Source organism: Triticum urartu, chromosome 3A (assembly GCF_056163025.1).
Source record: "Triticum urartu cultivar PI428250 chromosome 3A, HENAU_Tu73, whole genome shotgun sequence".
Lineage (NCBI taxonomy): Eukaryota > Viridiplantae > Streptophyta > Magnoliopsida > Poales > Poaceae > Triticum > Triticum urartu.
The window spans coordinates 96,334,784-96,350,670 of record NC_141875.1 but is presented as its reverse complement, the minus strand read 5'-3'; the positions used below and the strand labels follow the sequence as shown (position 1 = coordinate 96,350,670).

General features: G+C 42.5%; 2 protein-coding genes across 3 annotated transcripts; both read left to right on the top strand.

Moving 5' to 3' along the window:
* Positions 1 to 9,600: 9,600 nt before the first annotated feature.
* LOC147978738 (uncharacterized) lies at positions 9,601 to 11,203 on the top strand. The gene is made up of 2 exons (XM_087514871.1): positions 9,601 to 9,688; positions 9,786 to 11,203. The coding sequence occupies exons 1-2, from the start codon at positions 9,655 to 9,657 to the stop codon at positions 11,201 to 11,203; spliced, it is 1,452 nt and encodes a 483-aa protein (XP_087370997.1). The 5' UTR covers positions 9,601 to 9,654.
* Positions 11,204 to 12,548: 1,345 nt separating this feature from the next.
* Positions 12,549 to 14,266, top strand: LOC147978737 (uncharacterized). Of its 2 annotated transcripts, none has more exons than XM_087516661.1 (5): positions 12,549 to 12,637; positions 12,737 to 12,812; positions 13,489 to 13,648; positions 13,743 to 13,821; positions 13,952 to 14,266. In XM_087516661.1, the coding sequence occupies exons 1-5, from the start codon at positions 12,549 to 12,551 to the stop codon at positions 14,121 to 14,123; spliced, it is 576 nt and encodes a 191-aa protein (XP_087372787.1). In that variant the 3' UTR covers positions 14,124 to 14,266. The 2 variants fall into 2 exon arrangements, with proteins under 2 accessions (XP_087372787.1, XP_087372786.1); XM_087516660.1 differs by having other exon boundaries at positions 12,612 to 12,637; positions 12,737 to 12,810; positions 13,297 to 13,648.
* The last annotated feature ends 1,621 nt before the right edge of the window (positions 14,267 to 15,887 follow it).

The following is a 15,887-nucleotide window of genomic DNA, read 5'->3' as shown; positions in this document are numbered from 1 at the left end:
AGGATGGCTTCACTGAGCGATTCAAGTTTGACTCCACACCTCCTCGAAGGGCTGTGCTGCTAGGAACTCCATCCCTTGAGGACTCTGAGTTCTCTTCCTCTGCTGCAATAGTGACTGCCAGAGTTATTGAGGATGAAGACGATGCTACTTCACCGCCACCTCCTTCAGCACGCTTCGACTCTGCTCCAAGCTCTTCGGCACCGCCAAACACCACCAACGACCCTGCTACTTCACCTACTCCTCATGGGAACGAGTAGATGCTCTATGTCTTCGAACCATTTTGGTCCTTACTGACAAAAGGGGGAGAAGCATATGAGGTTGATAGTCTTCAAGCGGGTCCATATGGGCGGGTGCTTTATATTTTGCTTCGTGCTTACAACTCTCATTTTTTTGCTACATTTGGTTCTTTGAGTTGTAACACTTAAACTCGATGGTCGTCTGCTACTTATCTACCACTTTGTTTTGCAAAGATAAATTCCGCATGTGCGACGATAAATTCCGCACTTAGATCATTCTGCAGACGTCCATTTTCCATTATGCATGTCATTATCTTCATATACTTTCACATGCATAGTGGATTGTCATCAAAAGTTGAAGTGGATCTCCACAAGTACAACCTGCCATGTGCATTTGCATTCCAAAAGCAAATTACTGATATGCACATCTTCAGGGGGAGCCCTTGCAACTTATGAAAACAATTCCTTATCCTTTACAATTTCACAGATTATATTCCCCGTTGAAAACTTCAACTAGTTTGTCATCAATCACCAAAAAGGGGGGAGATTGTAAGTGCATCTAGTGCCACCCCTAGTTGGTTTTGGAGTATTGACAACAAACCTAGTTGAGGGACTAATGTGTTTGTGAGAATTGCAGGATAACACAGGTACAAGTCCCTCATTAATTCCGTTTTCCTACCAAAGATGACCCCTAAAAATGTATGAAGACATTGAAGTCAAAGGTGGTATATGAAGATATTACCATTGAAGACTATGACAAGAGAAGACACCATATGAAGCCTATGGAGCTCGAAGACTTAGATCTTTCGTAGTTCTTTTTCTTTTGTGTTGAGTCATAGGAACCACCGTACTGTTAAGTGGGGTCCAAGAGAACCAGTCAGAATGACTGAAGTGATGCCTAACCAAAAACCTATGTCTTCGAGTGAAGACTATGAGAGCGAATCTTGTCCAGAGTCGGACAAGTCAGCTTTGCTTGCAGCTCAAGTAAAGTTGTCGTGTGAGTTTGAAATCTGACCGTTGGAACACGTGTCAGTTCCTTAGTGACCAAGGGTCATTTCGGACAAATCAGGTCGGGTTGCCAAGTGGCTATAAATAGCCCACCCCCTACAACCATAAACGGTTGGCTGCTCAGATTGAGAGTATGGCTTTTGTCGTTTGAGAGCAACCCACCTTGAAGCCTTTGAGAGAGAATTCCTTGCGAGGATAAAGCCCTAACCACCCAGAGCCAGAGATAATTGGGCATCACTTAAGTCTTCTTGTTTGTGTGATCTGAAGACTTATTACACTTGAGGACTGTGCATCCTCCAGCCGGTTAGGCGTCGCGTTCTGAGCATCCAAAAGACATTGTGGATTGCCGGTGAACGAAGTCTGTGAAGGTTTGGGAGTCTACCTTGAAGACTTACTAGAGTCATTGGGCGAGGTCTGTGTGACCTTAGCTCAAGGGGGATACGGTGAGGACTGGGTGTCCTGAGCTGCGTGTTCAGGACTGGGTGTCCGGGACTGTGTGTCCTAAGGTTTAAATACCTAGCCGCCCCAACCAGACGTACAGTTGTCACAGCAACTGGAACTGGTCCAACAAATCATTGTCTTCAACGAGTCACTGGTTTCATCTTCCCTTCCCTTTACTTACTGTTACTCCTTGTGAAGTCATTGTATGTTTGCACTATCTTTTGTCTTCACTGAGTGACTGTATGTTCTGTCTGGCTTCACAATGTCTTCCTACCTGATCCTTACTACATTTCTGCTATTAGTCATTGTGCTTTCACTCTATTGAATACTTGACTATGGCTTGCCTAGTGTAGTCTACCTTCCGCTGCAGGGAAATAGGTTTATTTCTATCGTTTGTCTTCATAACTTCCACGTTTTGAAGACTTTCATAAAAATCGCCTATTCACCCCCCCCCCCTCTAGTCGATATAATGCACTTTCATGTTCCACTCTTGCCGCCCTAGTTTCCGTCATACCGGTGTTATGTTCCTTGATTTTGCGTTCCTTACGCGGTTGGGTTATAATGGGAACCCCTTGATAGTTCGCCTTGAATAAAACTCCTCCAGCAAGGCCCAACATTGGTTTTACCATTTGCCACCTAGCCTTTTTCCCATGGGTTCCGCGGACTCAAGGGTCATCTTTATTTTAAAACCCCCCGGGCCAGTGCTCCTCTGAGTGTTGGTCCAACCTGTCAGCTGCCGGTGGCCACCAGGGGCAACTCTGGGTTGGCCTACCGGAACCTTGGACAATCCGGTGTGCCCTGAGAACGAGATATGTGCAGCTCCTATCGGGATTTGTTGGCACATTCGGGTGTCTTTGCTGGTCCTGTTTTACCATTGTCGAGATGTTTTGTAACCGGGATTCTGAGTCTGATCGGGTAGCCGGACTATACCTTCAGCCGGACTCCTGGACTATGAAGATACAAGATTGAAGACTTCATCCCGTGTCCGGATGGGACTTTCCTTGGCGTGGAAGGCAAGCTTGGCGATGCGGATATTCAAGATCTCCTACCATTGTAACCGACTCTGTGTAACCCTAACCCTATCCGGTGTCTATATAAACCGGAGGGTTGTAGTCCGTAGGCAATCAACTCCATACACAACAATCATACCATAGGCTAGCTTCTAGGGTTTAGCCTCCTTGATCTCGTGGTAGATCTACTCTTGTACTACCCATATCATCAATATTAATCAAGCAGGAGTAGGGTTTTACCTCCATCGAGAGGGCCCGAACCTGGGTAAAACAAAATGTCCCCTGTCTCCTGTTACCATCCGGCCTAGACGCATAGTTCGGGACCCCCTACCCGAGATCCGCCGGTTTTGACACCGACAATTGGTTTTACCATTTGTCACCTAGCCTTTTTCCCTTGGGTTCCACGGACTCAAGGATCATCTCTATTTTAAACCCCCCGGGCTAGTGCTCCTTTCAGTGTTGGTCCAACCTGTCAGCTGCCGGTGGCCACCAGGGGCAACTCTGGGTTGGCCTACTGGAACCTTGGACAATCCGGTGTGCCTTGAGAACGAGATATGTGCAGCTACTATCGGGATTTGTCGGCACATTCGGGTGGCTTTGCTGGTCTTGTTTTTACCATTATCGAGATGTCTTGTAACCGGGATTCCGAGTCTGATCGGGTCATCCTGGGAGAAGGAATATCCTTCGTTGACCATGAGAGCTTGTGATGGGCTAAGTTGGACACCCCTGCAGGGTTTTGAACTTTCGAAAGTCGTGCCCGCGGTTATGGGCAGATGGGAATTTGTTAATGTCCGGTTGTAGAAAACCTGAAACTAAACTTAAGTAAAATGAATCAACAGCATGTGTAGCCGTGATGGTCTCTTTTCGGCGGAGTCCGGGAAGAGAACCCGATCTTGTGTTATGCTTGAACGTAAGTAGTTCTAGAATCACTTCTTGATCATAGTTTCTCGTACGTGCTTTGCCTTCTATTCTCGCTCTCATTTGCGTATGTTAGCCACCATATATGCTAGTGCTTGTTGCAGCTCCACCTCATACCTTTTCCCTACCCATAAGCTTAAATAGTCTTGATCGCGAGGGTGTGAGATTGCTGAGTCCCCGTGACTCACAGATTACTTCCAAAACCAGATGCAGGTGCCGATGATACCATTCCAGGAGATGCGACTGAACTCAAGTGGGAGTTCGATGAGGACTCAGGACGTTACTACGTTTCTTTTCAAGACGATCAGTAGTGGAGCCTAGTTGGGGCGATCGGGGATCTTATGCATTTGGGGTTGTCTTTATTTTGGTTCCGTAGTCGGACCTTGATTGTATCTGGATGATTGTAATGTTATATTTATGTTATTGTGTGAAGTGGCGATTGTAAGCCAACTATGTACCTCTTTCTTATTCAGTACATGGGTTGTGTAAAGATTACCCCTCTTGCGACATTGCCAACAATGCGGTTATGCCTCTAAGTCGTGCTCCGACACGTGGGAGATATAGCCGCATCGTGGGTGTTACACTGTGCTTCATCCAGCCTTCCAGAAGGTCTTGCTGTTGTCACTGCTCACATCCTAAGAGAACAGGCAGTGGTTGTGACGCCTGTTATTGAACCTCCTGTTGAGATGAGCGTTCAGGAGCTGCTTTCTCTTGACCCGTTTGATAATATGGTATTCTCTCCTTCTCTTCATTTCCCCTGTGATGTTCCTGCTATGTTTTTTACTTGCTTCTCACTGCGCTTGTGTTTCTCATCAACGCAGAAAAAAAGTTCATGGTCAAGGTTAATATTATAGGTCTGGGCGCCGACAATCTCTGGTGGTTTCTCTCATGCAAGGACTGCCATAAAACAACATATACCTGCGACAAACATTATCGATGCTTAGACAACACGTGCTCTTCTATCGCAGCAGATCCTTCGTGAGTGCTTTTCCCACGAGAGCTTCTGTTCTGGTTTATCTGATAAATTATTTCTCAATCCGTTTGCCTTGCAATGTCTAGGTACTGTCTATGCACCTTCGGAAGCGATGGTGTAGATGAGGCGGAATTTATGTTCTTTGATAGGGCTGCAAAGAGTGGCAGGCCACTCATGACTTTGATCTACCGCAAGTACCCAGGTTTTACAAGTGCACTTGATCTTGCCGAGATAGGAGGTGCTGATGTAGGCTTGCCTGTTGAAATTTCCCGTCTTGTTACCCGAAAGTTTACCCTTGTCGTCACTATCTCCACGAAGAGCTTCCAGCCTTCAAGCACCCAGCTGTCCTTTCAAGTTAGCAGGATTGCTGAAGCCTTTAAACCTGATCTTGTGCTCTTGGGAATTGCTGGTGCGTCACATGCACCTGGCGCATCATCTTCTGCTGATAGCTCAGGCACGACCGTGCCTATCCTCACTTCTTACCCTATAGGATCGTCTACGCTTGTCATGTTGCCTCCCAATGAGGTATTTCTACTATTGATTCTCTTTCTCAAATTTCCTTTCAGTTGTTTGACTCCTAAACTATTTGTTTGGCATATGAACACTCCTATATCTGCGTTCAAAGGAAAAGGACATGGTATAAAGCCTAAAACACCAAGGTATTGTCATTGTCTTTGCCATGTCATGCATCTTGAAAATTCAGTGTGTTCTCTTGCAAATAACTATTTTTTTACAGCAAATCACCGTGTCCTAAGAATGCTCGCCGCAAGCTCCTTGCTGGACCACCGCTGTCTCAGGACGCCACCCTATCTGACTCAACTACAAATGTAGATCCCCAGGCTGAAGGCGATGCTTCTGCTGGAAAAGCTGTTCAGCCTACATCCATGACAAATGTTCGTGGACATTTTTACTATGCAAATATGTTTCTGCTTATGTACAGACAAAGCTTCATTTTCAATAGAATTTAATGCTGCTAAGCTAAACAGATTGGCGAGGAAACCAGAGCTGCAGCTGCTGAGGATTCAAAGGGCGTTCTTGTTGTCCAGTCTATAACCAAAAGGTTAAAATTCATAATTGTTATATTCAGTGCCTTTAGCATAGAATGTGACTTCATTCTCCTTACTTTATATTACTACATGCACATGCCATTTTCCTTGTCCCATGCAAGATAACTTGATTCATGAACTCGAGTTGATTAACCATACAGTGGAATTAGCTGTGTGTTAGCGTTTGGTTTCCTTTCTGCTTGTTTATGGCATCGTCCATTTCATCTGCCTAATCTTTATGACCTTGTTGTTTTTATTACATTCCATGCCTTTGGGTCCTTTTCGATGCAATTGGACTTGCTAACACGCTTCCTCGCTTTGCCAATGGACAAAACTCAGGGCAAACCCTGCTGCAAAGGGGAGTAGCACTTCAAAGAAGGCAAGACAGTAGTTCTTCCATGAACTGCACTAGATATGTACATACAGTATGACTAGCGTGCTTTCCGTTCGCTTTTTGCCGTTACCATGCTAGATGATATGTAATCATACAATGCTTGTGCTTTTTGTTCTCCTCATGGCTACTTCTGTGTTCTATCTGCTTATCAAGCTACGTTTACCGCTGGATGGTTGTGTTGCTGACGAGAGATTTCGACTTTGCTGCACCGCAAGAACGATCTAGATAGCAGATTTGAAGGTCGTCAACTCAGCACACTTTTGGACATGCACTTAATATATTTTGTGTGTCTTTGTAAGGCAAGGCTTTGATAGCTACAGACGTATGTCAAGCCACTGCCGTAACAATTCCTCTATCTAAGCCGTTAAAAAGACCAGCTACTATGCATTGTAAATATCACCTTTATCCCTTCCTACATTATCCTCCTTCGCATGACAATTTCTGCTCTCTATAAATACAGCTAGGATATCCTGCTTTATCTAGATCTTACCGTTGTTACTATATTATGTGTGTTTGCTTGTGCTTTTCATTTACTGCTGGGCTTGATGATCTAAAAATGGTTCTCCTTTACTAGTTTATCTCACATTGCCAGACATACTAATTTTTTTCCAGTTGATTGATTGCAACACTGCATCATTCAAGTCTTGTTTTCCTCTTCTCTCTCTGTTAGTACAAGCATTAGGGATTAAAAGCTATGAAATCTTAATATTTAGAACCGATAGTATCATCCTTACTTCATTTTCCTTGTGTCCTTGACGGGTTATTACCTGCTACCGGGTGTTTTTTCGAGCACTTATGCAGGTCATCCTTCCTATTTAGATTTAAGTAGATCCATATGCTCACTGCCTCTCGTGTCCCGGTCCTTCACAAAGCTTGATTTCTGTTGTTCATTTGTTTTTCCCTGGAATCAAAATCATATATTAAAGGAGTGGGGAAAAGAGCCCCGTTCGCATACCATTCTTACAATGTATTAATTGCAAGAGTGCACACCCTTAGGATCACCTACATAGCTAACCACTCATTCCGTTGAACTAACTAAACCTCCGAGCAAGGTGGTGGGTTCGCCTTTGAGCATGGCTATGCTCCGCGCTCTACATTGCTTTTCCATGTTGGAAACCACGGGCGTAGCACATGGAGTTGCTCCGTCCCAAAGAAGGAGAAGCTCTTGTAGTTTCTCCTCATCCATGTCCGCCCCTACCTTGAGCGCACAAGCTCCGCCTTGTGCTGTATCAGAGGTTGTAGGTTTATCTATGGTCACATCAAATGCGGTGCTAATTTTTAAGTCCTCACTCCTTTTATAAGATCAATATTAGTTACCTCACAACATGAGCATAGAATGCATGTTCACGTCCTGCAAGGATTTTTTACAATTATATTTATATACTATAAACTTATAATAAATTATGAGAAAAACTTATTATTAACATTTCTATATCCGTATAGTAGATAGATTATTTATACCTCTTATTATTTTATCACAATACAGCGATTACCGTATTTAAACATCAAACAAATATACACTTTATTTAATTATTCTACTGATTATAATAACATGAAAAATTATATAATCTTAATCTATTATCATCCTTACATTCTACAAAATATTTTTATAACTAATAACTATTTTCAACTATATTTAAAATATGCACTACATATATTATAATGTAAAATATTATCCGTCCTTATCCTTATACTTTATAATACCAATATATTGCAATATTGTCTAATATTACTCTATGGCCCAATGGCATTTCTATCGAACCATAACCGAGGCCCTTCTTCTAGCCTGCCACATCCACCCAACCTTATCATGTTGCTCTAAAAAAATAGTTATGTCTGCTGCCCCGTTCTTATATCCTTCCCACATCTGCTCACCCACGTCCGCTCACCCTCGTCTGCTCTCTACCTGCACTGTACCCGCGGTCGCCTGGATCCCCCGCAAGCAGAGGAGCTCCTAGCCAGCCAACTTGCAGGTAATCCTCATGGAAACCTCTCGCTCCCTCCTTCTCATTCCCCCGTGGTGTTGCTGGATGGCGAAATCCCCATCCCTCTCTCTCTCTTTGACTCGTTTTGATTTCTTGCATCTTAGATCCGCTCATCCGTTCTGATGCTCACCAAGGGCAACAAGATCCTCCACCCAGGACAAATCTAATTACCAAGGTATATCCTTATATTTTAGCTCCAGCCATACTCCTGCTTTACAATACACTGCCCGTATAAATGCTTTCTTATTATTTTCTTATCCACATAAAATCGGTTGGAGGAATGGTCTAATAGGTTTCGTTTCCTGTCCTGGTACATGCTTGTCTCTCCCGATGTCCTCATGATATTAAAGTTTCATTTTTCCATAGGTTCAGTACAAAGTTCTTTAATTGTTAGTGCATATATATAATCTAAAGCTCAGTGCTTACTGTTCTTAATGGACGCTGTGTTTATACCTTCTGCCAGCCCTCTGGGTTTATCTTGTGGATCTATTCTCATGGAGTTGGTTGAGCTATCCAGCACATCACTGGCTGAAGCAATGTTCGAGAAACTCGGTCTTCCTAAACCAGTGTATTTTGTGCATCATCTTTCACAAGATCGATTTAGAACAGAGATTCAATTTCACCGCACAAAAGCACGGTACGATGCTTCAGCGTGCCGGACTAAAGTATCAAGCCGTACATGTCAGAATGGGGTAGCATCAATGAATCATGCAGTCGATAAGGCCATCGAATACATGCAGAACAGAGAGGGTAAGGTGCTTGTGGACTATAACTATTATCAGATAGAGCAAATGAAAATGGCACATACAAGATTATCAACCAGGTTGCTAGAACAGTCAGATGAAATCAACCAGCACATCAAAACCATCAAGCAGATAACTAAAGAAGCATGCAACTATGTGGAACAAGTGCGCAATGCATCAAACAGAATCCAAGACCTTGCTGCCGTTTTCTTGGACCCTGCTACCTCAATGTGTGTTTCTAATATGAAGCAAGCTATCATGGAGATTCACAGTTCAATTGTCGCGCTTCAAAGTTCTACAACTACGACATCTCGGTTCCTAGAGGAAAAAGGCATGTACTCAGATGATGAAGTGCCTGAACAAAGCTACAGTGGTCACTCAGATGAAGATTCAGCCGATGATATTCATCAACACATGGATGATGACTATGTCCCATCGCCATGAGCGTCATATTGAGCCTGCTGAACTGTCTCGTTGCCATGTGAAGCTGTATATGTATGGCTTCATCGCTAGGAAGCGGCTCTGTGTTTGTTGTATTTAGTCTCCTAGGTTGCTTAAATAAGATGCGAAGCTATCTACTCATAGCTTCGGCCTAGAAATCTTTATCCTTTCTGAACTTCAATCTAGACATGTATAAGTATAAAGTCTATGTCCTCATGTTAAGACAGTGTTATTTATATGTGCTACGCCTTTGGTTTCATCCGCTGTGATTCTTCCTTTCAATATATTCGCTATGAACATACATTCATTTTCTTTAATCTTCCAAGATCAAATCAATGAACATTTGCTAGCGTAATATACAGATAACTATTTGCCCTTTTTACTCAATTCTCCTTGTTCATCAACAGATCAAAAACAACCCTCTTCACCCATCGATTCGGTGTTACCAGAGGGCATCTCATGAAGAAGAACAAATCCTGGCCTTTCGACCTACCCATAGGTGTATGAATTTACTAATGCTACACCAAGTGCCATTTGAGCAGGCATACATATCTTTTTATCTTTCTAACTTCCTAACACACTTATTACTACCACGGCCGATCAATTAAGAGAGTGGATGTTAACAAAGAGATGCATGATTGATGATATTTCTTCTTCACAAGGTTTTATAAGCGCAGTAGAACACAAGACCAGAGAGGTTCTGGAGCTGTGTTCCCACTACATAATAGCACGGTGGGATGAATTGCCTATGGATGAGCACCACGTCACGCCACTCATTTCTAAACATATCCATCTGCCATATCAACCATATCTGTATGCTCCATATGAAAACGAATCCTGGTTGGTGCTAGATTTAATGAATGAGGCAACCACAGCTTATGCATGTGCGGTTCTGTCCAGTGGAGTGACCATGGAACTAGATGGGACTGAAGTTCTATGTTACCCTGTGAAAAATGTTGGTGTGCCAATGGAAGCAATACTGTACGATTTTCAGATTGAGGAAATGATGGAGACAGCAACTGAACATCTAAAGGTAAAGATCTATGGTTTGCCGTTACATCTTTGGACTAGAAGAGCAATTGAGTGTGCCCTGCAGCCACATTGCATTGTTGAGAATGTTAGTCAAGCCAATCTCAACTTTCACAAGCTTCGATCAGTAAATTGCACGGCATGGGCTGTTAGAATTGTTGTGCCATTCCCATGGTACATACTCGTTCATGTCTCCAGCAAGTATGACAAAGGAAGAAACCAAAGTAGTGGCCACAAGAACACAGAGACATTTTGTATTGGTTTTGACAGAATTAATATTGGAGCTCATCATAAAAAGTCTCTTCAAAGAACACACAGGAGGATTCCTTCTTTCTTCCAGGCACTAAAGAAAGGAATGGTTTCCCATTCATATTTAAATGATGTTGACATACCAGCTGACCAAATGCGGATATTGGAATCATCATTCCTCCTGACGTCTTGCGACGAGGGAAAAATTATCACAGAGGATAAGTTAACACGCTGTTTGCAGCAAATGCAGATTGAATGTCCTGGAAAAGTCATAGTCAAGCAAGTTGGTAGGTTCAAATACCTTATATATTTCCAAGGGTCAGTAACTACAACTTTGTTTCACACGTTGTGTACTGATGCTGCTGGAATCCAGCTACCTTGTGGTGCGTTCTTAGTTCAGAAATGGTCCACGTCTGCTGGAGCAGTATCTTCTAGCCTCTCTCGAAAAGAAAAAATAAGAGTTACAGGGCTGTCAACTGAGTTTTATAGCACGGCTATAATTGAAGACATCATGAGCCCTCACTGCATGTTAGAAAACAGCAGCCATCAAGTTGATGATTCTCCTGATGTTTGGTTCTATGATTGTGCCATGTGGACAAATGAAAACAAAGATATTTCGGAGGTCATATCTATTTGGGCTGCTCCAAATGGATTAACAGTGGAGCAGTCACCTGTTCAAGATCTTCAGGTTCCTCTGCAGTTGTACCATGCAAGAATTATTATCAACTAATAACACCATGCTTCAGGAGCTGAGATCACAGTGCTGACATATCTACCTGAACTGGGCAACCTTCATTATTTAGGTGTTTCTGTAAATAAGTATAAGTCAGACTACTATGTCTACGCTTTTGCGCCATGCAATTTGTCGCTTGCTGCCCACTACTTCTCCCTTGCGTACCTTTTCTTTTTATGTTCTGGCTATGCCACTCCAGAGCTGTCCTCCTAAGGATAACTCTTCCTTATCGATCTTTCTTTTTAATTAACCAGCCCATTTCGCAAAACAGATGTTGTGTTGTTTAAAATTCACATGCGCGATATTGGATTTTAATTACACTTCTTTGAACCCTTCCAATCTAAGTTTTTTTTTCCTAATATATAACTGATATATGCCTACTGCAGTAGAAATTACAGAATGGTGATCCACCTGATTATTCATTACTGAGGAAATGTTTTGTTTTTCACATGTTATCTTGACAGTCTTTATTAACGTTCTTACTGCCTTCATACAATTTATGATTCAAAAGAGGCCGCCCAAATAAAAAATAGGCAGTTTAGTTCTTTGTATTTATTTAATTATTACTTGGTTTTTGATTCCCTTTCTTTCTTTCTTCGGTTTTGTTCAATTTATCTTTGTTTCTTTGTTGTGCCTTTTGTTTTTCGTTGGTTTTCCTTGTACATTTTTTTATATACCAGGAACATTTATATATATACACATTCTATTTTTTTTCAAACAAATGATTAAAAAGTCTGAATTTTTTTTCATGTCTACGTTTTTCATACACATTGTACATATTTTGTATTCATCAGGAATATTTCTGTAGACACGTTAATTTTTTGCAAGTACATGATTAACATATTTTTGAACTTATATTTTTTTATGTATAAATTTTCATGAAAATTATACACTTTTTTTGCAATAGGAATTTTTAATATATACACTTATTTTTTTTCATATACATGACTACTGATTTCTAACACATATATTTTTTATGCTGCTTTTTCCATACACATTGAATTTTTTTCTACATCTGGGACATTTTTTATATACATGTCTAATTTTTTTTAAATCCATGATTAACATTTTTGAAAACTTATATTTTTATGTCCACTATTTCCACACACATAGTATGTTCTGTATACAACGGATACTTCTATTAGTTTAGCATCGCGATATAATGCGTGTCCTATAAAACTAATTATTAACCCTATAATAAATCACGTCTATTTTCACACTCTGCAAGCACACCTTCGCTCACACCCACAAAAAAATTGGCACGTACATAAACTTCAGCATATATAAAGGTTCCACCCGCCAGCCCATATGCAGGCCCATTATTTCATGGGCTAAGAACCTCATGACAAATACATCCTTTTTTGCCAGGTCCACTCCTTCTGCGTTATCCTCTCCTTCAGACCAACCGAAACCTAATCCTCTCTGCTTCGGGTGAGTTCATCCCTTCTTCAATGCTCTCTTACCATTGTAGCACCAGATTTCTAGGCCTCCTTACTTCCCTGGAAATTTACAGTTTGTTTCAATCTGCAGACTTTCGTCCGCCCTTCTGTCTTCCTTGACGACGATTTCTACCGCTTGCTGCCCCGTCCGTTCTGCCTGCAGAGGTATTTTTGTAGATCTCAGATTCAACTTATCTCGCTCCACCATTTAATGCGCATGTGCTTGCCCTCGTCACATTGAAGATTATGAACGTCATATGAAAATGAGAGAAATCCCTGTTTATTCACTGGCTCAGTAAAATAGTCTGATATTTACCCTTGACTTTGTCTAGGTGAACAGAGCACTCCGCTCGAGTTCATGGTTTTCCTATACTGCAACAAATTCTTTATTTTCCTGCCTTGTTCTTGCTCATAAAATTACATATACCAGCTACTGAATCGACTGTTACTCACCAAGCACCGCACATTTTGCTTCATCCATCTATACATGTAGAAGATTCATCTGCTTATATTAACCATAGATTGCTTGCTATCCTGCCGTCTCTGCTTGCTATTTACCTCGTGTATGTGCTTTCCTGCCTTCGATGAAACACCATTACACCACTGCATGATATTCTCACTTCTCAACTAACATCCTGTAAAAATCTTCAGGACAACATGAACACTGAAAATCATCAATATGTTGCTGATGCTAATGGATTTGATAGAGTTACCAAGTCTGAGGTCAATAAGAAAAATATAATGCCAGTATCTTATGCGGGCAAACTTCGCTGCATGACTGAAAACTTCCATGATGCTGTCGCTGTTTCACGTGTCCATGGCTTACCTGATATATTCACGGACTTCACGTATGATCCAAACTGGCCTGAGATAGTTCAGGGTCTTGAGCATGGACAACAAGCAGTCGATGAGGCTGATTTTACTGCTCAAGTGTATCAACTGAAACTCCTTGAGTACGTGGAAAAAATTAAGACCGGACAGGTGTTTGGGCCTGTAGTTACTGGTAATGTAGCCAGTGTCTTCCCTTGGTTTCCTTAACTTTTTCTTCTCCATGCATCTTAATTTCCTTGTTCTTCACTTGTCGTCTTGTTTTCCAGTCCTCCACTCCGTGGACTTCCAGAAGAGGACTCTGCCCCATGCACATATCCTTGTTTGGCTGAAAAAGATTATGGGCAGGTCATAACACCAACTTCACTAAATCCTCTCTTTCATCTGCTATTGGTATTTCTACCAAATTTAGATTCTTCTTTCTTTTCCATGGTTTCTTCTTTCAGAATTCCTAATAATTAAGCTGCCCATGTCATAGGGATCTGCGTCCACTAATGTTGATGATGATGCTCTTGCGATTGCACATGATAATGCCATGGAGGCTGCACTTCGCTGCTCTGGATCTAACAACTAAAGCCATGTCCACAAAGACAAGTGAAAATTGCTTTGCCATTGCTGTTTTCACACGATTGGCCAAGTGCCCAGAATAGTCTGTTACTATGTTTGTCGCATGTTTCCAAACCAAGTGTTTGGCAACCCCCAATCATACATTTCCTTATTTATGATCTGAACTAGGCTATTTTCATGCTCTATGGATATCGTTATTAACCCTTTGTTGGTGTGCCCTCTGTACCTCATGGCTATTTTAATTTACTACAAATATTTATTTAGCCAGGCTACGTAACGTACGTACAATTTCACTGTAGCGTGTCCTGTTTTGAAGTCCATCCTCGCATGGTAAACATACTTGATATTTAATCCTACGGTTTAGGCGCTCATGAGCCTACTACTGTTGACAATGCCCAAATAAATTGTACCGACCCTACACACACCCGGCTTTTCCTCGGCCGTTGCATCTCTAGGCCCAGGTATGTGCAATTACAATGGTAGTCTCGTCCCTATCACACTCATAAATCCTACATGCTCAACCTAACTATATATCTTACGCAGGCTTAAGTAGAAGAAAACAATAGAAGAAAATTAAAAACAAGGAAAAAAATAATAAATGAAGAAAGGGACAAAGGAAAAAGATTCGGTGGAGCCGTTCGCTACCGCTTCATATTCGGCTCCTCACGGGCCACAAGCGTCGCTACTCGTGGGCTGACTAAATGATACATGGGCCATCAAAAAACTATGCGGCCCAGCCGCAGCCTACCTATGGCCTGATGGCGGTAACTCTCACCCCCGAGCCCCCGACCAGGCGAGACGCCCTTATCCTCTCCTTCTCCTCTCGTCTTATCCATCCATATCCTCACACCCTTCCTCACCGCCTACTCAGATCTAGCCTGCGGCAGCACCGACGCCAAGCTCAACATGGAAGCCACGAAGGCTGCTGCTGATTGACTCTTCCCGACGGTGTTCCTTCCGCACCGTTGTGTTTTACTTCCCTTTGATCCCTTCTCATGCCTTTTCCCTCGTGCTTGTTCTAGATCCACGATTTCTTTGCCGACCTGACCAGCGCCCCTTCTCCCACTGCTGAACGTCGTGTTTCTCGGCAGGTAAAGTCCTATTCCGTCCCACTTTTCTTCAGCGTGTGACTACTTTTGAGGCACCAATGCATGATGCACCTATAGAAAATTGACCCTGGGCATCTGTATCTACTTAGAATCACTCTTCTCATCGCAAAATCCAACCCGAAGAAACAACTCCTCGCCCACCGTTTTCCCTTCTTCTTCCTACCCATATAGACCTGCAGGTGATACTATACTTAGAGCCAGATTTTTCTGCAGTGAAGTTTTGTCTCGCTTGCGGCAGGTCCCAGCAATGGCTTCTGTTCTTCTGCTTGATGCTATGTTAGAGAAGGTTGGCCTTCCAGCGGCCACCTACTCGGCGTTCCCAACAGAGGGCACGCGTTTGGAGGTCACTGTTACCTTTTACCCAATCAAGATCAAGCTCGGGAGGTCACCTGTCAAAGTTTCGCTGTCTACCTCACAGCACCAGGATCTAGCAGAAGCTCAGGATTATGTGGCTGCTGCAGCAATTAAGTACATGGATGCTTACGAGGGTGTGGTTCCAAAAGATTACCATTATGATCAACTAAGGACTGTGGAAAAGGCAAATGTACTATTGGGTCAGCAGCTTAAGGCAATGAAGAGGGACAATGCATCTCTGAAACAAAAGTTGAAAGAGAGCCTTGGCATAAACAAGATCCTGAGCAAAGGATGGGATGGATCCTTGAGCACGGAACAGACCATCATCAACAACCTTAACCATCTGGTCAACAGCAGGCTAAGCCCAGGGTCTACTCCAGATGA

Coding starts and splice junctions, on each gene's coding strand:
- LOC147978738 (XM_087514871.1), top strand. CDS start 9,655: ATGAAGAAGAACAAATCCTGGCCTTTCGACCTAC. Junction 9,689..9,785: donor ATCCTGGCCTTTCGACCTAC/CCATAGGTGTAT, acceptor CACTTATTACTA/CCACGGCCGATCAATTAAGA.
- LOC147978737 (XM_087516660.1), top strand. CDS start 13,303: ATGAACACTGAAAATCATCAATATGTTGCTGATGCTAATGGATTTGAT. Junction 13,649..13,742: donor GTTTGGGCCTGTAGTTACTG/GTAATGTAGCCA, acceptor CTTGTTTTCCAG/TCCTCCACTCCGTGGACTTC. Junction 13,822..13,951: donor CTGAAAAAGATTATGGGCAG/GTCATAACACCA, acceptor CCCATGTCATAG/GGATCTGCGTCCACTAATGT.